Source organism: Oncorhynchus gorbuscha, linkage group LG14, assembly GCF_021184085.1.
Source record: "Oncorhynchus gorbuscha isolate QuinsamMale2020 ecotype Even-year linkage group LG14, OgorEven_v1.0, whole genome shotgun sequence".
Classification (NCBI taxonomy): Eukaryota; Metazoa; Chordata; class Actinopteri; order Salmoniformes; family Salmonidae; genus Oncorhynchus; species Oncorhynchus gorbuscha.
This window is the reverse complement of record NC_060186.1, coordinates 23,760,276-23,786,285: the sequence shown is the minus strand read 5'-3', so window position 1 is coordinate 23,786,285 and position 26,010 is coordinate 23,760,276. Positions and strand designations below refer to the sequence as shown.

At 40.1% G+C, this 26,010-nt stretch overlaps 1 protein-coding gene across 1 annotated transcript; it reads left to right on the top strand.

The window, feature by feature from the left end:
- The first annotated feature begins 510 nt into the window (after positions 1 to 510).
- On the top strand, positions 511 to 9,612 carry LOC123994668 (aldo-keto reductase family 1 member B1-like). The gene is made up of 10 exons (XM_046297550.1): positions 511 to 705; positions 4,968 to 5,135; positions 5,359 to 5,475; positions 5,763 to 5,840; positions 6,080 to 6,202; positions 6,892 to 6,998; positions 7,276 to 7,357; positions 8,028 to 8,111; positions 8,211 to 8,293; positions 8,553 to 9,612. The coding sequence occupies exons 1-10, from the start codon at positions 640 to 642 to the stop codon at positions 8,593 to 8,595; spliced, it is 951 nt and encodes a 316-aa protein (XP_046153506.1). The 5' UTR covers positions 511 to 639; the 3' UTR covers positions 8,596 to 9,612.
- Positions 9,613 to 26,010: the final 16,398 nt, after the last annotated feature.

Here is a 26,010-nt window from a genome sequence, read left to right as displayed (position 1 = left end):
AAAACATGCTTATATTTTGGGTTCTGATGCGGTAAGACAATTTAACTAAGCTCACGAGGCATTTAAGTTATATTATTCAAGAATTCGATGGGTATATGTATTTTTAAGTATTAAAAAATCGTAACATTTGCAATTGCCCCTTTTAGCGTTTGATTGCCAGCTGAACGGTGTGGTAATGTCTCCCTCTAGTGCTTGAGGTGAAGCAAACGTTTTTGATTACGTTTCAGAAACAAATTGATAAGATGCAAATGTTGAATTCAAGGTGTATGGGGGGGGGGCAGCAATGATTATTCCATTTGTGAAAATGCTATTAAACTATTTTGGTTCAGGATTCTGTTTTGCAAAGAACGTATTCGTATGCTGGAAACATTTAAAATCCATCTGCAGGTTTATATGAAGCGACTCATCTGTGCCATTGTAAAAAATCATTAATAAAGAGAGTGAGGGTGGCACCGGGTGGCGCTGTTGTCCAGGATGTTCAGCTATATAGAATTCCAGACGTAAGCAATCGATCACCAATATGGGCTGGCTGCTGTACCATTCGTAGTCTCTGCACTTTGCGCTGCACTTGAAGTTGGACTAGAACCGTCTGCAATTGCAAACAAGTATCTAAAGGTATATTTTGCATCAAAGAGGACCATGGCAACATCCGTGAAATTGAACACCGGTGCAGACATGCCCATTCTCGGTCTCGGGACGTGGAAGGTTTGTTCTAAATTTAGCAAGTAATCCCCTTTACTTGTATTTTGCCAAGAAAGCTAGCTATACTGCTAGCTAGCTAGGTCCAACTTTTTGAGTTCTTTGGTCTTCGAGCTAGTTAGCAACTTTAGAAATTACAGAATGGTATGCATTTATGACATATGAATACGTAGCTTTCTCTCTTCCGTTATGGAACTATAATATATTCTCAATTTACGTTACTTTTCTCTATTTAGAAAGCTCTCGACGATAAAAAAATAAATAAAAATAACCAGGAGCCAGCTGCAATTCCATAAAATGAGCACTGATATTTGTTCGATTTTAGATTTTTTTTTATGTAGCCTGCCCTACTGTATTGTCAAAATATTAGTTAGTCAAGATATGTGAACGTTTTTAGGAACAGGCAATATACCCCATAGATATGTGAACTCATACGTGTTTAGGAACAGGCAATAGACCCCATAGATATGTGAACTCATACGTTTTTAGGAACAGGCAATAGACCCCATAGTTTCTGTTTACAATAAAGCTTTGCTTAGCCTTGGTCTTGTGATTTTTGTCGTTGAAAGGCTGCACCCATTTCCTCATAGCTGTATCATTCAAAGTCACAAATCCCCTTTGTGCAATATCTTGTGATCAAGTCTGTATACATTTGAATCTACAAGGGACATTTTGCAGGTTACTACATTATATATATTTTTAAAATGCAGTATTTATTATTGGACCATCCTCTATTCCCTCTTTGGAGGACAAAAATATTGTTTTTACTGCTTTTTTTGTTACATATACAATTTACGTACATGAAACTTTTTTTACACAGTAGTTGCATAACTATATTTTGCTATTTGACACATTACATCTGGATACATAGTACTTAAACACATCCGATAGAGATATTACACATACATATATATACCCATCCCGTGGCTTTTTCCACATTTTGTTACATTACAACCTTATTCTAAAATTGTTAAGTTTTTATCCCCCTTAATATTCTACACACAATACCCCATAATGACAAAGCAAAAACAGTTTAGACATTTTTGCTCATTTATATAAAAAAAATTAAATATCGCATTTACATAAGTATTCAGACCCTTTACTCCGTACTTTGTTGAACCACCTTTGGCAGTGATTACAGCCTCTAGTCTTCTTGGGTATAACGCTATAAGCTCGGCACACTTGTATTTGGCGGAGTTTCTCCGACTCTTCTCTGCAGATCCTCTCAAGCTCTGTCAGGTTGGATGGGGAGCGTCGCTGCACAGCTATTTTCAGTTCTCTCCCGAGATGTTTGATTGGGTTTAAGTCCGGGCTCTGGCTGGGCCACTTAAGAATATTCAGAGACTTGTCCCGAAGCCACTCCTGCGTTGTCTTGGCTGTGTGCTTCAGCTCGTTGTTCTGTTGGAAGGTGAACCTTTGCCCTAGTTTGAGGTCCTGAGTGCTCTGGAGAAGATTTTCATCAAGGATCTCCCTGTACTTTGCTCTGTTCATCTTTCCCTCAATCCTGACTAGTCTCTCAATCCCTGCCACTGAAAAACATTCCCACAGCCACCCCCATGCTTCACTGTAAGGATGGTGCCAGGTTCTCTCCAGACGTGACGCTTAGCATTCAGGTTTTCATTAGACCAGAGAATCTTGTTTCTCATCTTGTTTCCTTTTGGCAAACTCCAAGCAGGCTGCCATGATCCTTTTAGTGAAGAGTGGCTTCCATCTGGCCATTCTACCATAAAGGCCTGATTGGTGGAGTGCTGCAGAGATGGTTGTTCTTCTGGAACAACCATCTCAGAGGAACTCAAGAGCTCCGTCAGAGTGACCATCGGGTTCTTGGTCACCTCCGTGACCAAGGTCCTTCTCTCCCGATTGCTCAGTTTGGCTGGGCAGTGAGCTCTAGGAAAGAGTCTTGGTGGATCCAAACTTCTTCCATTTAAGAATGATGAAGGCTGCTGTGCTCTTGGTGACCTTCAATGGTGCATAAATGTTTTGGTACCTTTCCCCCAGATCTGTGCCTTGACAAAATCCTGTCTCGGAGCTCTATGGACAATTCCTTCAACCTCATGGCTTGGTTTTTGCTCTGACATGCACTGTCAACAGTGTGACCTTATATAGACAGATGTGTGCCTTTCCAAATCATGCCGAATCAATTAAATTTACCACAGGTGGACTCTAATCAAGTTGAAGAAACATCTCAAGGATGGCCAATGGAAACAGGATACACCTGAGCTCAATTTCGAGTCTCATAGCAAATGGTCTGAATACTTATGTAAATAAGGTATTTCTGTTTTAGTTTTTTTTAATACATTTGCAAAAATGTCAAAAAAGCTGTTTTAGCTTTGTCATTATGAGGTATTGTGTGTAGACATTTTATTTAATCAATTTTAGAGTAAGGCTGTAACATAACAAAATGTGGGAAAAGTCAAGGGGTCTGAATACATTCGGAATGCACTGTATATAGTATTTTCAGTCACAACATTTATAGATCATGGTATTTTGAACCCACCCCTCAGCTGCTCTCAGCCCATTCCACCTACTGTATCTCTGTAAACCATCCTCTTATGATTCGTCAGCCCGGAGGTGACATTGAGATCCTACTATTACAATGGGAGGCTTACTGGATATCCTATCTAAAAACATTGACCCCTAGTGGTCTGAATATTGACTTTGATCTCAGGCCTTTCTTATAAACAATCGTTTATTTTATGAACCAAGTATTATATATTTTACAGCTTATTAGCGTAAACCTAATATGTTCCCCCTGTTGATGATTCTTATTATGCATTAAGGTTGAACCAAAAGGATTATATGTAACAAATAAGAAATGAAATATGAAACAACTAAATATGTGAAATTTAATTAAACAATGTATGTTGATGCAAATATTATGTACAATATTCAATTATGTTTCTATATGATAACAATAGCCTAATTTAATATGCCATAAAAAAAACTTTTTTTTTTAACAGTTTCACTAATTCATTCTAATAAACGTCATCATTATGACACACCCCTCACTATTGTCATTAGTTACACTAATTGCGCTGTTTGTCTCCATAACCTGGTTCAAGTAGTCATGACATTGCCCTGAAGAAGGCACCGTGATGCCGAAACGTTGGTAAATACCCAATAAATTACTGGGAGGTTATATGTGGAGTCTGAGACTATATTTATTTTGATAGTTAATCGTTTATTTGCCTTTAGTCAGCACCTCCACACAAACTTGTTTTTTCTGGGTGTGTGCCAGCTCATGTTTTTTATGTTGACAATTCTAAAATAATTTGCTGCGTTTTTCCATCCAGTTTTGTTTTTTGTGATACACTGAGTGTTCAAAACATTAAGAACACCTGCTCTGACCAGGTGAAAGCTATCATCCCTTATTGATGTTACTTGTTAGATCCACTTCAATCAGTGCAGATGCAGGGGAGGAGATAAGTTAAATGATTTTTAAGCCTTGAAACATGTCTTGTGTATGTCTGCCATTCAGTGGGTGAATGGCCAAGACAAATTATTTAAGTGCCTTTTGAATGGGGCATGGTAGTCAGTGCCAGGCACACCGGCTTGTGTCAAGAACTGCAATGCTGCTGGGTTTCTCAACAGTTTCCCGTGTCTATCAAGATTGGTCCACCATTCAAAGGACATTCAGGCAACTTGACACAGCTGTGGGAAACATTTGAGTCAACATGGGCCAGCATCCCTGTGGAACGTTTTCGACACATAATAGAGTCAATCCCCAACGAATTGAGGCTGTTCTGAGGTGCAACTCTATTAGGAAGATGTTCTTAATGCTTAGTATACTCAGTTTATATTACACATGATCGTTCTTGACTACGTTTCTCCAGTTCTTTTTGTTTTTCTTCTAACTTATTCTGTGCCTCTGTTTTAAAAAATGTTGTGCTTTACCCCCTTTTTCTCACCATTTCAATCATGTCTCACCGCTGCAACTCCCCAATGAGCTCAGGAGGCGAAGGTTAAGTCATGCATCCTCCGAAACACGACCCACCAAACTGCGCTTCTTAACACCCTCCCGTTTAACCCGGAAGCCAGCCGCACCAATGTGTCAGAGGAAATACTGTTAAACTGACGACCAAAGTCGAGGAGTCGCTAGAGCGTGATGAGCGAAGTAACGCCCCGCCGTATCCGTAATGTCCTAAGCATGCCTTAGCGTCCTAAGCATGACTTCAACTGCCGATTTTGGCTACTGAAGATCTTGATACGGTTGTAGTTGAATAATTTGAAAGAATGAATCATTCTGTTTCCTGCTCCCTCTGTACCAGTCCCCTCCAGGTAAAGTAACTGATGCGGTGAAGGCGGCCATAGCTGCAGGCTATAGGCACATCGATGGGGCCTTCATCTACCAGAACGAGACAGAGGTGGGAGAGGGCATTCATGTCATGGTCAAGGAGGGGGTGGTGAAGAGAGAGGAACTGTTCGTGGTCAGCAAGGTGAGATTCACTGTCTGCAGTACAGTTATCTGCTCTCAAATTTGTACCACTTGCATTGCAGTGAGAAGTTGAACCACTCTTTTAATATGCTATTTAAAATAACGAACTTGATATCAAGGCTATATGATTGAGATGATCAAATCTTGGCTAGTGAAATTGTGGTTTAGATTGAATTGAGGAAATTGGGTGGTAGTTACGCAAGTCAAGCTTGTTCTCTTTGCAGCTGTGGTGCACATTCCATGGGAAGTCTATGGTGAAAGAAGGCTGTCAGAAGACTCTCAGTGATCTGAAACTGGACTACCTGGATCTTTACCTGATACACTGGCCCATGGGCTTCCAGGTGAGACTAATATCATTTTAACACTATCTCACTTATAGCTTTTTTTGCTCCAGTAGGCGCCATTGTTTCATGGCAGGGGTATTCAAATCAAATCCCGGAAGTATGGAGTACTGCTGTTTTCTGTTCTACTTGATAATGTCCCAGGTCTAAATCAGTCCCCGATAAGAGCGGAAGAATGAAAATCAGCAGTAGAACTGGCTTCAAGGTCCAGATTTGAATTCCCCAGGTGTATGGTGCTGTAAGAGGAGTGTCTAATGACTTTTCTAATTACTATCGTTGTTGCGCAGCCGGGAGAGGACCTCTTCCCTACGGACAGCAATGGAAATAATATCGACGATGGCTCCAAATTCCTGGAGACATGGGAGGTGAGTCAGTGCGAGAGGACGTGTCCTCAAAGACACTATAGGACACTAAAGTTCTCTTCAATTGAACATCACTTCAACTGGGTTATATTCATTAGACACCAAACGCACTGAAACAGGGACTACCTGGTCCAATAAGAAATGCTCATTTTTGTTTTCCGTTGTGTGCCCTAATGAATACAACCCTGAGTTTATTGTAATCTTATCACACAATGGGGATGCCATGTTGTCCTGTATACTAGGCTATGGAGGAGCTGGTGGATGCTGGACTGGTCAAGGCTATCGGTGTCTCCAACTTTAAGAAAGAGCAGATTGAATCCATCCTGAACAAGCCAGGCCTCAAGTATAAACCTGCCAACAACCAGGTACTGACTTTCCTTCATTACTGAATGAGTGTTTACTGATGGCGATAGTCACTCAAAAAGCTCGCACGACGGGGGTCAACACAGTACATTGTGAAGCACACAATGCTGATCCTATATTCTTATGTGACGTTAATTGTATCTTGTATCCCTCAACCTTCTTCTAAATGAGACTTTTCAGGACACTGATCACCCAACGCTTGTTTTAAACCCTCCCTCAAAGGACAGAGGCCTCATTGTCTTATTCACAGTGACCGCTTGGTCAGATAAAGGCCTGTTTAGTGCCTTTTATAGTCAGCCTCTTTCCCTGAGGCAAGGCAGCGATGCTTTGGTGACCTTCTATTCCTGCTGTTTTCCAGGCACATCTATCCCAATAGACATCCTGATTAACGGGTACATATCTATCTGGTTATTTGAGTGGACAGACCCCCTTGTGCTTTCTATTGTCACCACACTGAACAGCTTCCCGAATAAACAGCTAATCTTTATTGGGCTTATTTGACCGTAATACACAAAGGGTCTTAATTAAAATAAATGTTTTTTTAAATTTGTAATCCACCATATAATTTAATGATGTATCTTTCTCAAGATAAAATACCACCACTAATTCTCTTTATAATACAGTACATCCCGTGTGTTGTAATAAGAACTGTAGGTGAAGTTGAATAACCTCACATTCTTTCTACTGCCAGGTTGAATGCCACCCCTATCTGAACCAGGAGAAGTTGATCAGCTACTGTCACTCTAAGGGCATCTCTGTGACAGCCTACAGCCCCCTGGGTTCCCCAGACAGACCATGGTGAGGGCGTATACTTCAACGAATAATACCTGAGAGATATACACTCAGCATACAAAACATTAAGAACACCTGCCCTTTCAATGACAGACTGATCAGGTGAAAGCTATGATCCCTTATTGATGTCATTTGTTAAATCCAGTATTTCAACTCGATATTAGGAAGGTGTTCCTAATGTTTGGTAAAGTCCATGTACATTCACCTTGTACATGAATTATGAACATACACAGCCATTTACAGTTGTCCCTGTGAAAAGATTGTAACACTGTGTCAATAACAGGGCCAAACCAGAGGACCCTTCCCTACTGGAGGATCCCAACATCAAGGCCATCGCTGAGAAGCACAAGAAGACCTCTGCCCAGGTACAATAGTCTTTTTAAAATGTTTTATTTAACTAGGCAAGTCAGTTAAGAAAAAATTATCATTTACAATGATGGCCTAGAAACAGTGGGTCAGCAGCATACCACCCTGCATACCACTGCTGGCTTGCTTCTGAAGCTAAGCAGCGTTGGTCCTGGTCAGTCCCTTGATGAGAGACCAGATGCTGCTCGAAGTGGTGTTGGAGGGCCAGTAGGAGGCACTCTTTCCTCTGGTCTAAAATTATTCCAATGCCCCAGAACACTGCCCTGTGTAGGGTGCTGTCTTTCAGATGGGACGTTAAAACAGGTGACCTGACTCTCTGAGGTCATTAAAGATCCCATGGCACTTATCGTAGGGGTGTTAACCCCGGTGTCCTGGCTGAATTCCCAATCTGACCATCAAACCATCACGATCACCTAATAATCCCCAGAAACAAATTATTATTATTTTTTATTTTTTTAAATTTTAACTGCCTTGTTCAGGGGCAGAACGAAATATTCTGTACCTTATCAGCTCAGGGATTCGATCTAACAACCGTTCGGTTACTGTCCCAATGCTCTAACCACTAGCCCCTACTCTAATACCCTTTTCACACTATCGAGCCTGATATTTTCTTTAACCTGGGATCCCATTTACATATCCGCTTTCCTCTCTCTGTCATCCTCACTTCAGGTCCTGATCCGCTTCCATATCCAACGGAACACGATTGTGATTCCCAAGTCTATCACTCCCACACGTATCCAGGAGAATTTCAAGGTATTATCTCCCGTAAATTCTCCATTATTTGAAGAGGTTTGTCATCTGATTTAGTTCACCTGTGTGGCTGTGGGGTAATTGTCTTTTTGAACCATGCAGGTGTTTGACTTTGTGTTGAGCGACGAGGAAATGAAAACCATTCTGGGCTTCAACAGGAACTGGAGAGTCTGCCCAATGACAGGGTGAGGCCCTACGTGGTTTATTTGGACCAATGTACTGTATTTTACAGTATACACTCTCTGCAGAGGCTCAAACTGTTTAAATAAGTATTATGAAGTCAAATTTCAGTCAAATCATCATTTTAATGTGATGATGACAGCTATGTGTGTTATGCTGTTACTTTGCTTTGAATGCAAATATACTTCATGTTTATTTGATTTCTGAACATGTGAAAAACTGTACTGTCTCTCTGAATGGTGTTTATTTTTCCTTTTCATCCAGGAGCATGAAGCACAAGGACTACCCCTTCAATGCTGAATTTTAAGGAAAGTTACATCTGGTGCTATGACTTGGTTGAGATGTCTGTCCTCTCTCTGTTTAGATTCATTATTATTTCTCCCTTTAAGACAATATGCATGAATAGCCATCCTTGAGCTAGTTTCTAGCGATTGACTGATTTAGTATCTGTGTGTTTCAGTATTGTATTTCTCATGACATATACACACTGACCTATGTTATAGAATGCTAACCTAGCATAATGCACAATGGTAATGGTAGGATTGAAAAAAGCTTGAGGGTTTGGTAGGAAATCTGGAGCCTAGGATCTGCTAACGCACAGTAGGGTGTTTGTGGCTTCTCACATGACCTAGTTTGTTTGTCTCTTTCGATTTGAGCCTCCAATGGTCTCTCACAAACTTTTTCATCCACATTTACAGGCCATATAATACCCATATGACTTTATAGAATTGATGTTAACCATAGGAATTCATAGTTCAACCATAGGAGCTGGGTATGTCATACCTGGTCTTACTGAAGTAAGTTACAGAAATATCACAATGGTACCTGGTACCTGGGCATTGTGTATGTGATGTACAGTATTACATATCAACTGTGAGATTTTTCATTTAAATCCATCTGTTTTTGTTTCAGGGATAAAAACAGCCAACGAGTAGAAAATTGGCATATAGACATAGTATAGACATAGCTTATCCAAATAGTACATTGACCTATATGCATTAAGATATTTTGTTGGACATTCCCTTCCATCAAATTCCTACTCATAGGAGCCGTTTTCCCTAGAAATAGTCATCCACACTCCTTGCCAAACAGGATAAAGCACTTCTACTCATTGGCTGACTCATGATGTGGGTTGAGACTGTTGTGAAATTCCCAGTTTTCTTTTGTGAAAGTTTAAAAACATTTTTAGCAATAAAGCTTTCTTTGCTCCAGTCATTGTGCAGTTGATAAAAACAATATTCATATATCATGGTTAGCAGTTTAAATATATAGAAATACATGACATCTTAGTGCAGAACATCAATAAAGTCTGGAATGAATCACATTTTACTGTGTAAATTGTCAATGTTAACATATTATATATATATATATCTCTCTAAAGAGCGCTGTCTAAGTAATGATGAATAGAATTTCATATTAGAACCAGGCGCACAGGGACACCATGATTTGAAAGGCACTTTCCAACATGTAAGTACACTTACAACTGTGCAACATTTATAATAAACGTGTTTAAACTCTGAACAAGTAAAGGCAACACTATTTGGCACTTACAGTTGAAGTCGGAAGTTTACATACACTTAGGTTGGAGTCGTTGAAACTCGTTTTTCAACCACTCCACAAATTTCTTGTTAACAAACTACAGTTTTGGCAAGTCTGTTAGGACATCTACTTTGTGCATGACACAAGTAATATTTCCAACAATTGTTAACAGACAGATTATTTCCCTGATAATTCAATGTATCACAATTCCAGTGGGTCAGAAGTTGACTGTGCCTTTAACAGCTTGGAAAATTGGACATTGACCTGTGGATATATTTCAAAGCCTACCTTCAAACTCAGTGCCTCTGCTTGACATCATGGGAAAATCAAAAGAAATCAGCCAAGACCTCAGAAACAAAAATGGTAGACCACATGTCTGGTTCATCTTTGGGAGCAATTTCCAAATGCCTGAAGGTACCACGTTAATCTGTACAATCATTAGTACGCAAGTATAAACACAATGGGACCACGCCACCGTCATACCGTTCAGGAAGGAGACTCATTCTGTCTCTTAGAGATGAACATACTTTGGTGCGAAAAGTGCAAATCAATCCCAGAACAACAGCAAAGGACCTTGTGAAGATGCTGGAGGAAACCGGTACAAAAGTATCTATATCCACAGTCAAATGAGTCCTATATCGACATAACCTGAAAGGCCTCTCAGTAAGGAAGAAGCCACTGCTCCAAAACCGCCATAAAAAAGCCAGACTACGGTTTGCAACTGTACATGGGGACAAAGATTGTACTTTTTGGACAAATGTCCTCTGGTCTGATGAAACAAAAATAGAATGGTTAGGCCATAATGACAATCGTTATGTTTGGAGGAAAAAGGGGGAGTCTTACAAGCCGAAGCACGGGGGTGGCAGCATCATGTTGTGGGGGTGCTTTTGCTGCAGGAGGGACTGGTGCACTTAACAAAATAGATGGCATAATGAGGGTGGATAATGATGTGGATATATTGAAATAACATCTCAAGACATCAGTCAGGAAGTTAAAGCTTGATCGCAAATTGATCTTCCAAATGGACAATGACCCCAAGCATACTTCCAAAGATGTGGCAAAATGGCTTAAGGACAACAAAGTCAAAGTATTGGAGTGGCCATCACAAAGCCCTGACCTCAATCCCTTAGGAAATTTGTGGGCAGAACTAAAAATAAAAAAGTGTGTGCGGGCAAGGAGGTCTACAAACCTGATTCAGTTACACCAGCTCTGTCAGGAGGAATGGGCCAAAATTCATCCAACTTATTGTGGGAAGCTTGTGGAAGGCTACCCGAAACAGTAAAACAATTTAAAGGCAATGCTACCAAATACTAATTGAGTGTATGTAAACTTCTGACCCACTGGGGGAAAAAAGATGAAATAAATAAAAGCTGAAATAAAATAATTCTCTACTATTATTCTGACATTTCACATTCTTAAAATAAAGTGGTGATCCTAACTGACCCAAGACAGGGAATATTTACTAGGATTAAATGTCAGAAATTGTTAACTGAGTTGAAATGTATTTGGCTAAGGTGTGTGTAAACTTCCGACTTCAACTGTTTTACATTACACACTGACATTATCAGTGGACGTTCTGTTTGCCTCCTGAACGTTTCTGTATCTCAAGAACAATGTCAAAGTATTGGTTGAATCTATATACAACTACTGTATGTTCCCAGTGTTTTTCACAGACAGAAAGACGGGCACTACAGTATAGGAATGTGGGTGTCAAGTCAGTGTCCGTTCTCTGTCTTAAGTTACAGTTCCACTCTGAGGTTTCAGTACTCTGCATGCAGAGGGAAGTCTTTGTGCTTGTTGCCCCTGCAGTGAGGAGGAGGAGGGTACGTCAGGGAAGAACAGGTAAAGAGGATAGTGGGGTTGAAGTCAGCATCTAGACACTCTGGACTCACCATTCCATAGTGAATCCTCTCCGGTTCTTGTTGAAACTTTCATGTCTTCGTCACTCAGCTCGAAGCCAAACATATGTTTGAAGGCGACAAAATAACCGTGTAGAAGTGTGAAGGAACCAGTGGCTTGAAACCAAAAGATTGTGGGTTCAAATCTGACATTTTCTCTTTTTAAGTACAATTCAACAACTGTCAATGTCAAACATATGAACCGGTAAAAGTGTGAAAGTCTCAGTGGCTCCCAGGTTAAATCCCTGCCTTGCATGTAGGTTCAAAACAAATCTCTTGTCTGTTTGTGTACAACTCTCAATATGGGGTGAAGGTTAACATTTCAACAGGACCCTAAGCACACAGCCCAGACAACTCAGGAGTGGCTTCGGGACAAGCCTCTGAATGTCCTTGAGTGGCCCAGCCAGAGCCCGGACTTGAACCTGCCACAACCATCTGTAGAGAGACCTGAAAATAGCTGTGCAGCAACGCTCCCCATCCAACCTGACAGAGCTTGAGAGGATCTGCAGAGAAGAATAAGAGAAACTCCCCAAATACAGGTGTGCCAAGCTTGTAGTGTCATACTCAAGAAGAGTCGAGGCTGTAATTGCTGCCAAAACTGCTTCAACAATGTACTGAGTAAAGGATCTGAATACTTATGTAAATGTGATATTTCAGTTATTTTTATATATTTATTTGCAAAATAAAATTACAAACCAGTTTTGCTTTGTCATTATGGGGTATTATGTGTAGATTGGTGAGGGGAAAAAACGATTTAATACATTTTAGAATAAGGCTGTAACATAACAAAATGTGGAAAAGGGGAAGGGCCCTGAATACTTTCCAAATGGACTAATTTTAAATATAGGCACGTCTTCATTTAAACTAAGTGCCCACTTTTTCCAGGTGTTTTTCTCAATTTTTCTCTTTTCACAGGTGGGAGTCCAGGTATTTACCACCATGAGTTCTGACAGCCTTCTAACTATCCCAGAGTGAACGCAACTACATACAGGAGCTGAGCCTGGGATCGAACCTCCAATCCCGTACATCAGAGGTAAGATTCTTACCAGAGCCAACAGCTCTTCTACACTTAGAACACTGCTCTTTGACACATAGATTTATGTACAATTATTCGCCTATCAGCAATCTATCAGCATATATCATTGTACTGTAAGGTTCTTTGAAGCTGTGTTAACCTCAACTTGAATGGACTTTCGTTGAAGATTGAGAATTTCACAAACCATGACAGGAGTAGCCATGGTTGAGAACAAGGTTTGTTCTGCCCTTTGTAATTCCCTATAGCTAGGGCCCTGAGTTTAGTGAAATCATGTGACATGCCTGGATTTTAACTTTTTCTTTTTAAGTGTCCCCTTTCTTTTATCTGTCAGATGGTCATTTTTAGTGTAATTCAATATTTCTGGATAAGGCTTAAAATACAGGATCAAAAGTTGCTACAGTTTGTCACTATTTAATTTTTATTTATTTTATTTCACCTTTATTTAACCAGGTAGGCAGGTTTAGAACAAGTTCTCATCTACAATTGCGACCTGGCCAAGATAAAGCAACGCAGTTTGACAGGTACAACAACACAGAGTTACACATGGGAGTAAAACAAACATACAGTCAGTAATACAGTAGAAAAACAAGTATATATACAATGTGAGCAAATGAGGTGAGATAAGGGAGGTAAAGGCAAAAAAGGCCATGGTGGCGAAGTAAATACACAGTCAACTTAGTGTATGTAAACCTCTGACCCACTGGAATTGTGATACTGTGAAATAATCTGTCTGTAAACAATTGTTGGAAAAATGACTCGTCATGCACAAAGTAGATGTCATAACCGACTTGCCAAAAATATTATTTGTTAGTGGTTGGATAAATTAATTTTAATGACTCCAACCTAAATGTATGCAACCTTCTGACTTCAAGTGTGTGTGTGTGTGTGTGGGTGTTTATTTTTTTATTTCACCTTTATTTAACCAGGTAGGCAAGTTGAGAACAAGTTCTCATTTACAATTGCGACCTGGCCAAGATAAAGCAAAGCAGTTCGACACATACAACGACACAGAGTTACACATGAGATATACCTACTGGAGCGCGTGCTACAGGTGGGTGATGCTATGGTGACCAGCGAGCTGAGATAAGGGGGGACTTTACCTAGCAGGGTCTTGTAGATGACATGGAGCCAGTGGGTTAGGCGACGAGTATGAAGCGAGGGCCAGCCAATGAGAGCGTACAGGTCGCAATGGTGGGTAGGATATGGGGCTTTGGTGACAAAACAGATTACACTGTGATAGACTGCATCCAATTTGTTGAGTAGGGTATTGGAGGCTATTTTGTAAATGACATCGCCGAAGTCGAGGATTGGTAGGATGGCCAGTTTTACAAGGGTATGTTTGGCAGCATGAGTGAAGGATGCTTTGTTGTGAAATAGGAAGCCAATTCTAGATTTAACTTTGGATTGGAGATGTTTGATGTGGGTCTGGAAGGAGAGTTTACAGTCTAACCAGACACCTAGGTATTTGTAGTTGTCCACGTATTCTAAGTCAGAGCCGTCCAGAGTAGTGATGTTGGACAGGCGGGCAGGTGCAGGCAGCGATCGGTTGAAGAGCATGCATTTAGTTTTACTTGTATTTAAGAGCAATTGGAGGCCACGGAAGGAGAGTTGTATGGCATTGAAGCTTGCCTGGAGGGTTGTTAACACAGTGTCCAAAGAAGGGCCAGAAGTATACAGAATGGTGTCATCTGCGTAGAGGTGGATCAGAGACTCACCAGCAGCAAGAGCGACATCATTGATGTATACAGAGAAGAGAGTCGGTCCAAGAATAGAACCCTGTGGCACCCCCATAGACTGCCAGAGGTCCGGACAGCAGACCCTCTGATTTGACACACTGAACTCTATCAGAGAAGTAGTTGGTGAACCAGGCGAGGCAATCATTTGAGAAACCAAGGCTGTCGAGTCTGCCGATGAGGATGTGGTGATTGACAGAGTCGAAAACCTTGGCCAGATCAATGAATACGGCTGCACAGTAATGTTTCTTATCGATAGTGGTTAAGATATCGTTTAGGACCTTGAGTGTGGCTGAGGTGCACCCATGACCAGCTCTGAAACCAGATTGCATAGCAGAGAAGGTATGGTGAGATTCGAAATGGTCAGTAATCTGTTTGTTGACTTGGCTTTCGAAGACCTTAGAAAGGCATGGTAGGATAGATATAGGTCTGTAGCAGTTTGGGTCAAGAGTGTCCCCCCCTTTGAAGAGGGGGATGACCGCAGCTGCTTTCCAATCTTTGGGAATCTCAGACGACATGAGAGGTTGAACAGGCGAGTAATAGGGGTTAGAACCATTTCGGAAGATAATTTTAGAAAAAAACGGTCCAGATTGTCTAGCCCGGCTGATTTGTAGGGTTCCAGATTTTGCAGCTCTTTCAAAACATCAGCTGACTGGATTTGGGAGAATGAGAAATGGGGAAGGCTTGGGCGAGTTGTTGTGGCGGGTGCAGTGCTGTTGACCGGGGTAGTGGTAGCCAGGTGGAAAGCATGGCCGTAGAAAAATGCTTATTGAAATTCTCAATTATAGTGGATTTATCGGTGGTGACAGTGTTTCCTATCCTCGGTGCAGTGGGCAGCTGGGAGGAGGTGTTCTTATTCTCCATGGACTTTACAGTGTCCCATAACTTTTTTGAGTTTGTTGCAGGAAGCAAATTTCTGCTTGAAAAAGCTAGCCTTGGCTTTTCTAACTGCCTGTGTATATTGGTTTCTAGCTTCTCTGAAAAGTTGCGCATCATGGGGGCTGTCCGATGCTAATGCAGAACGCCATAGGATGTTTTTGTGTTGGTTAAGGGCAGTCAGGTCTGGAGAGAACCAAGGGCTATATCTGTTCCTGGTTCTAAATTTCTTGAAATTTAGTACTACAGCATACAAAGACTCAGCATGCAATGACATTCTAATATGATTTATTTTAGAGTGTACATGTAAAATGCAGGCCCCTTGTGGAAATTAGTTGAATTGATACATCACTTAGCCTGAATTCAAAAGCTCTCCCATTCCCCTCCCCAACCACTTACTACAGTAACGGCATTAAAACTGTTTTAATTACTGAAATGTACTTTTAGCCAATTACCTGTTAGTTACTGTAAAACAGTGGTAATACATATTACAGTAAGAGCATTTGGTACGATAAAAACACTACAGTATTATTATTGGTACCATACACTCTTAGAAATAATTTTTATAATATGTCATTTATTTTCATATCTGTGTTTTTGCATTGCATTGATTGGTTGATCTTATGCTACTCAGAGATGAATAACATAAATTTTTCTAAACTAATTTGAACCCGTTACTGAAATGGTTGTTCCAGATTAAATGGTTTAGGTCTCCTCACAATGTCCCTTACAGTCATTCTGAATGCAGGTTGCAGGTGAATGAAAATGTCAACTGTTGGATATCCTAACCACAGAGTTTCTAAACCCAGAGACGCAACATCAAGACTTCCGGGAACACTTGCGAAGCAGACCAGGCCGGGGTTTGAGAAGTCAATGAGAGAAGTGAAAAATGATTCCTTGGTTGTTAATCTTCTAGAAATCTAAAGGAACAACCTAGATTCAAGCCAATGTCTTAAGTAGTTGAACATGTTATTACTCCAACCTTGTGAAATGAGTCTTTCAATTTGAACCAAGCAAGCTGCAAAAACATTCAGTTTATATCTTAAACAAACATTGGCTGCTATAACTATCTAAGAAAAGCATGGCAATAGTTGAGGTGAATTACAATCAGAAACTCAGATTTCAGTCAGTAACATAGACCCAATGCTATTGAAATGATAAGCAAATCCCACAAATAGCCCAATTACAATAGTATGTAGTCCTAGCATCTTGGCACAGTAATGATATAATTACCAGAAAATTACCAGAAAATTAAAGTTCATTCAAGTGTTTCTTTGCAAAGATAATCACACGCGCAAAGGGGACTTATTCACAATCATAGCAGTCAAACAAATTAAATCCAATTAAAAGTGTTCAATTCCATCAAAAAACTCAGTATCTAAGGGGTACATTTGATTTGACTTCTTTAGATTTTTATTGGAGAAGCATTCTGCCTATCATTCATACTCTTCTCTCTTTGTCCTAACTGGCTGAATTCCAATAGGAATTATGCTTCATCATAACCAAGGTGTAAAATCACCTGAAAGGCCCTCCAACTGGTAATTAGTAGTGGGAATCTCGCCTATCATCCTGAGCTCCCACTTCTCCCACATACTTATCTTTGACGTCACCTACTAAGGAAATGACCTCCATAACAGCATTTTCAGCAGTTAAATGCAGCAACACATTATTTATTAAAAGCAATATATTAATATCGTTTTTGAACACTATCAATTGTTTACAAGCATGATAACTGTTCTTTTAGTTGATGGGTTACAGAGCTTGATGGCCATTCGCCAATTGGAGCTTCTAAACGAGTTCAAAGTACTTGAATGCATCCAACTGGTATTTACGACTTCACAACTGGTAAATTCCCACCTCCCACGTAGTTACTGTCGTAGAATTACAACATTATGTTAATCACATTACTTTCATATTAGAATGTATCCCTATGTTACTACATTCACTGATTTTCTTAGAAGCAACCAAATAAGGTTCTTAGAACTTTCACGTGCCTGTGTTAAGGCTGACAGTAGATTTACAAGGCTTTAGGTGATAAACCTATTCCATTCCATTCATGTGAGGGAGACTGCTCGTTTTAGGGGCCAAACTCTGGTTTACTTACAATGAGAACAGTCTTCACAACAGATACTGTCTGCTGTGAATGATTTATTTATTTCATACAAATCCTAACCTTTTGACCCATTCCACACATTTGCTGTTTGTCATGTTTTCAGAAGGATCGCACAAAAACACACGAAATATGCTGAAATGCATTATGTACATATATGCATGAATTGAATGTGAGACTGTGGTGGTTGTTGCTAAAAAAAAAAAGAGCTGTAACTCAGTTCTGCTCTGGCTGGGAGCATCATCTGAAAGGATACATCATTTCAAACAGAATTAGATTAAGGTTTTTTACATTTTTTACTTCACCTTTATTTTACCAGGTAAGCTAGTTGAGAACAAGTTCTAATTTATAACTGCGACCTGGCCAAGATAAAGCAAAGCAGTTCGACACATACTACAACACAGAGTTACACATGGAATAAACAAACACAGGCAATAATACAGTAGAAAAGTCTATATACAGTGTGTGCAAATGAGGTAGGGTAAAGCAAGAAATAGGCCATGGTGTCAAAGTAATTACAATATAGCAATTAAACACTGGAATGGTAGATGTGCAGAAGATGAATGTGCAAGTAGAGATACTGGGGTGCAAAGGAGCAAGATAAATAAATAAATACAGTATGGGGATGAGGAAGTTGGATGGGTTATTTACAGATGGGCTATGTAAAGGTGCAGTGGGTGAGACTGATTTCTTTCAATAATTGAACTTGAATGTGCACAGAATTAATATTACTAATTAAACATAAATTGATATTGTTAATGTTGAGTGGACAGTTAGGCGAATGTGTTGAGTGGGCAAGAAGAAATGTCACGTAGCTAATGATATATTTTTTTCTTGAAAGACATGCTACCCTTATCCTAGGTTGAGGGGTAGGTGTGGAAACGAGAAGTATAGTCGCTTATTTACCTAGGTAAGAGTTAGGCAGTTAGGCAAAAAGGGTATTCATTGTCTTTAAATTATTCCTACTCCACGTAGGTTTGGAAACGATAAATAGGTATCTGATTATAAACCCTAGGAATGTAAGTGATCTTCAATTGAAATTTGAGAAATCCTGTTTGAAGAACAGGTCGCGGGTACTGATGTGTTTGTATGACGTCTAGACATTGTATTTCGGCCATTTCTTTAGTGTGTGGTCGGTCACTTGTATCTTGGTGGGCCAGATCCCTGCAGGTTTCCCAAATTTGGAAACCTTAGAGAATTATGATTTTGGTAAAATTGGTTATAGTAAAATGTTCATTCCAAATCTAGGCCCCGTTATAGAAGAAAAATATTCCTGCAGGTTATACAAATATTGATTAAGTGTGTTTGGGAATAACGTGTGAATGTGATATGAGAGCTGGGTGAATGTGGAAATAAATCTTCATCTGGAGTTTGGATAATAACATATAGAAATATGTATAATTAGATGATTGGAATTTGGATAATAAGCAATAGGAATTGCTATAACGTTATTTTTAGGGTTCCGTCCATCACTGCTCACCATAGAATATTACGGAATTGTATTTTTTTTAACCTTTATTTAACTTGGCAAGTCAGTTAAGAACAAATTCTTATTTTCAATGACGGCCTGGGAACAGTGGGTTAACTGCCTTGTTCAGGGGCAGAACAACAGACCTTGTCAGCTCGAACTTGCAACCTTCCGGTTACTAGTCCCAACGCTCTAACCACTAGGCTTGAGGTATTGAGGTATTGAGGTATTGAGAGCAGGATGTTATTTTAGACAGTAGCGGCAAATCTATAATTTCTGTAAGTCTAGAGAACCGTTGAAGATACGTTAGGAACATTATTCCTATGACCCGACGGGCAGCGTCCAGAAAACTCTTTTTTTCTGGGAGTATGTTTGAAAAGCTGCTTTGTGGCGATAGAGAGTCGTTGAGATATATGGATTCTATATGGATCCTGTAAAGATATACAAATATTATGAATTGTATGTGTGTACAATCAATTACTAGAGATTTTAATAAAGTAATAATGGGAATAATAATATGCCAATTTGCGCACCCATACGCAGACACACTAAAAAATATTGTGCCCCTTTCACTTAAAAACATTTTGGTAACTATTTGCATCAGCCTTTTAAGTAAATCCAACAAGGAGGATCATTTAAGTATAATATACTTTGCTTTTAGTGCATTACAAACTCAAATATATTAAGTGCAAACAACTAACAGGATCTCAAAGATTCCTTTCATTCAACTTAATTTTATCAGGTTCAGAACAGTTATTTTTTTAGCTTGACCTGCTTAAGTCCTTCAAGTCCCAGAACTAATGTTAAGTTTGATATACTTAATGTAATCAGTTACAGAACTAATATTGTAACATTAATTTTCTGAATTTACTTAGTATCGTAATTGATATTCCATGTTTAATCTACAAATGTTTTTTTGCTCAGTTACTTATGGTACTCAGGTTAGTAAAATGTATTTAAATGGTTTCCTACTACTCAAATATATACTCACAACTATACTTAAAAAGCTGATGCAAATAGTTACCTCAATATACTTGGGATAATTTACGAGAAATGACTATTTCTATACAAGGGAATATGCAAAAAGAAACAACAGTGTTCAGCTTCAACACCTTTATTTTGAATAAAGGTTTTCTTCAAACTTCAATCTCAAATTGCCCCTTAAACCCTACTCCTTAAGCATTTGTGGAGAGCTCATTATTTTGTCATCTGTAAGCATTCTGGGTACAACTTCACCTTGCCTCCTTAGGTAAAGTTACATCCAGATAGCTTGCACCTGACTACAAATCATTTCAGATCTTCACGACTGCATAACGTTTAGGCGATAGTTTGGGATTAGCACTTTGACCTCACATCTTGTACATTTTGGCAATAATTTTCTGGTGGTCTGTGTGCCCCTTAACATCAAAGTGATATTTGAACAGAAACTTAAATGAATGAATTATCTTAAGACTTTACACAAAGAACAATATTAGCTCAAATACAACCTCATTCAAACTGTTTTAGATTAATCAAAACATGGGTTTTCAAAACATACATTGCACATATTGTTACAAAATATATGCCAAATTCTCCCTTAAACCTGACTCCATATGCACTAGTGAAGCCCATATGGACATATTATTTTGACAGGTATAAGCATTCTGGGTATTCTGGGTATAACTCCACCTTGCCTCCTTAGGTAAAGTTACATCCAGATAGCTTGCACCTGACTACAAATAATCTCAGAAATCCACTAGTGCATATGAAGTAAATTATAAAACAAAGCTGTTTTTTAACCAGGAATTGACAATGTCTCTTATGACTACACCTGAAAAAGACCATAATATAAACTGTAGCACCTATACCACCTAGCTTTTCAGCTTACTGAGTAGGGTTTAGACCACAGTTTGTGAGTGGCCCTTTGAGAGTTCTCATTGAAATCTTTAGATATCTCTGAAAACAAGTAACTTCATCTTTTGAGCTTGGACCCGTGGGGAGGTCCAGAGATCATCAAGTTCCAAGAATACTTTTTGGAACACCTCAAAGGTATATTTCAGTTATTTGGGTACCTTAGACTTAAGCCATAGATGAGACCCAAAAGCAAGGTGCATGACTGTAACACTGTGAATACCAGCCAGGACCTCTGCTCCTTCGATGCAGATCCCATGCTCTATATTCTGGTGCAGATCCTTCACAGTGAACACCTTCATCACATGCTGAATGAGGTCCTCTCGGATCATGGTGTCCTCAGCATCCTGAGTGAAAAAATAAATAAATAACAGACTAGGGTATTACATTAACTGTGTAACTTGAGGAGGAGAGGGAAACAAATGAAGATACCTCTTTGAGAGATAAATAAGGATACAAAAATAAAAACCTTTACCTTGTATTCTGTAATAAGGTCTTGTGACGGCCCTGAATTTTTCTGAACCGTCTCAGTGCAGCTCCTTCCAATAGGGCGCTTTCCCTTTAATTCCCAATTAAATAGCCAGTATCAGCTGCGCAAAAGGGGGTTGTGATGGAGACGTGCATGAGGATGTGTTCAACCCTCAGTTCCCTCTCTATTCCGTTTGTTTTGTTGCCGTTAAAAGAGTTTACCCAGGATCGGATCCACTCTTTGCGTCCCTGGACTACACCTCTCCGTTCTTCGTGGCCTTTCTCCGCTAAATCTATTGGCGGATTGGATTGTCTGACTGACCGACTGACTACCACCTTTTTGTATACGGTATTTCATTTGTTTGGATGTGATGTATACTGTGATTTGTGTAGTTAGTGGTAGTTGAGGACTTAATTAAGAGTTGATCCGCTTTAATAAAGTAATTGTTATATTGATTGTATGTTTAATACTGGGTTTACGCTACACGGAACGAACGGACAAACATCGCGTGACAAAAGTCACTTGAGTTCACTGAACTCCTTTACCGGGCAGGACTCTTTTTAGGCCCGAGGTACAGGACATTTCTGGAGGAACCAGAACTCATTGTGATATTATTATATATGTGTGTAATCATTGTTGTTGCTAATACAACCCACGCAACAGAATATAATTGTTTTTGAAGTTCTTTTCAATGTTTTAAGGGTTTATGAAAAGTTTATTTCCATCCTGACTTTTACATACGTCCTTTGTATTGGTGTAGACTTGACGGACCAGATGGGACTCATTCCCACCCAAACTAAAAGGAGAAACCAATGTTTTCTCTGGTAGGCACAACCTACCTGGCACCCCTATAAATAATAACCTCAAGTCAAAACCGTTACAGTCTTCAACCCTCTCGCCAAGGGATATGATCAGGCCACGGAACACACTGTCTCGTCTTTCCTGGATGGTGTTGCACTGTAATATGTTATACAAATAATTGCATTTAATGTTAACTCGAAATGACACAACGACAAGGTTCCAGTTTAACACAGTTCACTATACCGTATGAACACGCTACAAGGTAGTCATTACACACAAGGCTAGGTCCATCCACAACAAGGCTCCCTGCGCAGGCGCACTCTTGACTGAGTGATAGCCCCGTAATAACAGAAATATAGGGATACTTAAAACATGAATTTAACAATCTCCCCCTTTTCTTTAAAGACAAATAAAACATCAACAACATAATTAAATGTCCGAGTATTATTCAAGCTGCCACTTTCCATTACTGAGAGCCTGTAGGAGCACAAGACCGGATGCTGCTTTTTTTAGTCAGACAGTCAGCAAGCTGTTCCTTTGTGGTCGACCACAGAATCCGCTGGATTCTCTGTGCTTGAATAAGTTCCTTGATGCTGCTAATCTTAAGACGAAGCCGTTTCTCTGTGACAGACTTGGTTGACTTCACAGCATCAACTAATGAGTAGTTGTCAGTGACACAAACTACAGGTAGAATGTGCCGTTTTGTCTCACCAGTGGTTAGCTCTGAGAACCGAGTTGCAAGAAAGATAGCATTGTCAATTCCATCCACAAAAGCAAGGGTTTCTTCAGCAAGTCCGCTTCGGACAACCCTTCTGATCCTTTTCAACGCCAACAGATAGGTGAGAATGTTCCTCCTTCAGCCATTAACACAATTAGATGTTCCCCTTGTGTGCCTCCATCTGTAAGGTTCCCTAGCGAAGCATCACTGAAGACAACTAGTTTCAAAGAGTCATCTTTTCCAACATGTTGAAACTTTAAAGTCACTTGTTGTGATTTCAGTTTACGAACAACTTTGTTCGCCTCATGAATGGTTTGTACAGTGGCGTGTTTTGTGTTAGATGCCAAGTTGCAACCATCAAACATTACATCAGGTCTACTCTGTCTAGCAACCCATAAAATGTGCCCTATCTTTGACCTCAATTGATCAGCTTCAATTCCACAGAGGGGAATTCCTTTGTACGGCTCTTGAAGAATCCAGCTGAATGGGTTGGAGATTCTTGATATAGCTCTCCTATTGCATCAGTATTTTTCCATCAACCGTAATAAACTCTATGCCAACATAACAAAAATGATCATGCTCCTCACAGCCCACCTAGAAAACAGCTTTGAGGTGTGGAATCACAGTTGAAGCAAAGGTCTGTGAGCCACCCCAGGTAAAGTCATCAACATGACAGGCAAGTACTCTAGTCACATTGCAGTCTTGATCAAGCCAATAGAAGACTGCAGGATCCACTTGTGACATTTTTCCACCTCTATTCAGCATTGTAACCTTGACTTTGTTGTACCAGTAGTGATGCATCTTCCAGGACAGACACACACTGTTTTAGTTTCCAGTGTTCCTTCACTCTTAGATTCAGGCTGAGGTCGGATGTGAATGTCCCTTGACAGCTCTGTTCCCTACAAAAATGCAGATTTGATGTCTATGGAATTAAGTTTCCATTTTTGTCTGGCAGTTCACTGACATCAGCAATCTGAGTGACTCTGAGGCGCATGTTGGTGAGTCGTTTGGGAGTTGTTTAGCAGCCAGCTCCTCTAAACCTCTAGCCACTAGATGAGTCGTTTGGGAGTTGTTTAGCAGCCAGCTCCTCTAAACCTCTAGCCACTAGATGAGTCTTTTGGGAGTTGTTTAGCAGCCAGCTCCTCTAAACCTCTAGCCACTGGATGAGTCTTTTGGGAGTTGTTTAGCAGCCAGCTCCTCTAAACCTCTAGCCACTAGATGAGTCTTTTGGGAGTTGTTTAGCAGCCAGCTCCTCTAAACCTCTAGCCACTAGATGAGTCTTTTGGGAGTTGTTTAGCAGCCAGCTCCTCTAAACCTCTAGCCACTAGATGAGTCTTTTGGGAGTTGTTTAGCAGCCAGCTCCTCTAAACCTCTAGCCACTAGATTAGTCTTTTGGGAATTGTTTAGCAGCCAGCTCCTCTAAACCTCTAGCCACTAGATTAGTCTTTTCGGAATTGTTTAGCAGCCAGCTCCTCTAAACCTCTAGCCACTAGATGAGTCTTTTGGGAGTTGTTTAGCAGCCAGCTCCTCTAAACCTCTAGCCACTAGATGAGTCTTTTGGGAGTTGTTTAGCAGCCAGCTCCTCTAAACCTCTAGCCACTAGATGAGTCTTTTGGGAGTTGTTTAGCAGCCAACTCCTCTAAACCTCTAGCCACTAGATGAGTCGTTTGGGAGTTGTTTAGCAGCCAGCTCCTCTAAACCTCTAGCCACTAGATAAGTCTTTTTAAACAGCTCTCTAAACCTCTAGCCACTAGATGAGTCGTTTGAGAATTGTTTAGCAGCCAGCTCCTCTAAACCTCTAGCCACTAGATGAGTCGTTTGGGAGTTGTTTAGCAGCCAGCTCCTCTAAACCTCTAGCCACTAGACGTGCTTTGGGCACTATTCCAGTTAAGGATTCTTTAAGGGTACACACCCACCTAGTTGAGACGCATTTTTGGCCAATGTCTTTGACTTCCTCAAACACTCCATTTCCCCTCCTATTACTGAGCTCATCTAGCTTAGCTGAGTCAAATGACACATCCTTTGTTTGAAATATATCATTTTGAATGTCATTCTGTTTTTCTCGATTTTCCATTGGTTCAATTTTGATATAATCTACAAGTGACAGGTCAGCTGACCCTGTTGTACCAGAAAGTGTAGCTGGTTCAGAGTAGTGCAAGTTGTACCAGTTCTGGTGTTTTTCCTTTGGCTTTTCCTGCACGTCCATTGACGGTTGCTGTATGTGGAATACCACTTTCTCTGTCCATGTATTTAACAGTTTGTCCAGTTTTCAGATTGGAACAACCATGTTGTCTTAACACATGTGGCTGTTGAATGGTTTCCTCATTTGAACGCTCAACAGTATTACCTGTGTCATGGTTGAAGTTCTCTGCTCCATTTCCTGTTTCAGTGTCCATATCATTGGATGCGACATCTGGTAGGTTTGTGTCTGTTACTGTGTCCTTTTTGTCATTTCCATTAGGAGACTGATTCTCAGCAACAGCCCCTCTATCTTGTTGATCATTTACTTTCTGCCATCTTGAGTGATGCACCCTGACAATGATGCCTCCGTGCCTCACAAATATCACCACACCATCTTGACCAATGACTGACTACTCCCGGTCCTTTCCACACTTTGATTCCAGTTATGTACTTCTCATCATCATTATTCCCTGAACTGCTGAGTAACTTCTGAAGTCTGTCAACTGTAGCATGTCCAAACTGTTTGTGAAGCTTTAACAATACTTTGTGTTTTTCTTTTGTGCTCATGTTCTCTGTGACTGTCAGAATCTCCATGTGCTCCGTGTCAATAAGAATCTCATTTTTGGATGGACTTTGTCTAAAATGTTTACACAATAGTGGCCTGAGGTAGTAAATTCAAGAGTCACTGGTTGTTTAAACATCACTGCCTTGCCATTTTTTTAAATGTCTAGTACAGCCTCTGCCTTCTTGAAGGAAGCTTTGCTTAATAGTAAGGGGATATATGTAGGGACCATCTCTGTTTCAATGTGACTCTTAGTCTGATCAATTTTTGCTGGTATCTTAACTCTTGGTAGAATGGACAATTCTCCCATCTCCAAATTTGAAAGCTCTGTTGCTTGGTGTGTCAATCATATTTTGTACTTCTTTCATACTTATTTCACTGACATAGCAATCAAGCCATTTTGCACCACACACTGTCCATGTACATGCAGTATCAATCACA

What these genes read in the sequence shown, in the direction of transcription:
- LOC123994668 (XM_046297550.1), top strand. Translation starts at nt 640, where the DNA reads ATGGCAACATCCGTGAAATTGAACACCGGTGCAGACATGCCCATTCTC. An exon ending in AACTGTTCGTGGTCAGCAAG is followed by an intron (nt 5,136 to 5,358) that starts GTGAGATTCACT and finishes TTCTCTTTGCAG; the next exon opens with CTGTGGTGCACATTCCATGG. An exon ending in ATAAACCTGCCAACAACCAG is followed by an intron (nt 6,203 to 6,891) that starts GTACTGACTTTC and finishes TTCTACTGCCAG; the next exon opens with GTTGAATGCCACCCCTATCT.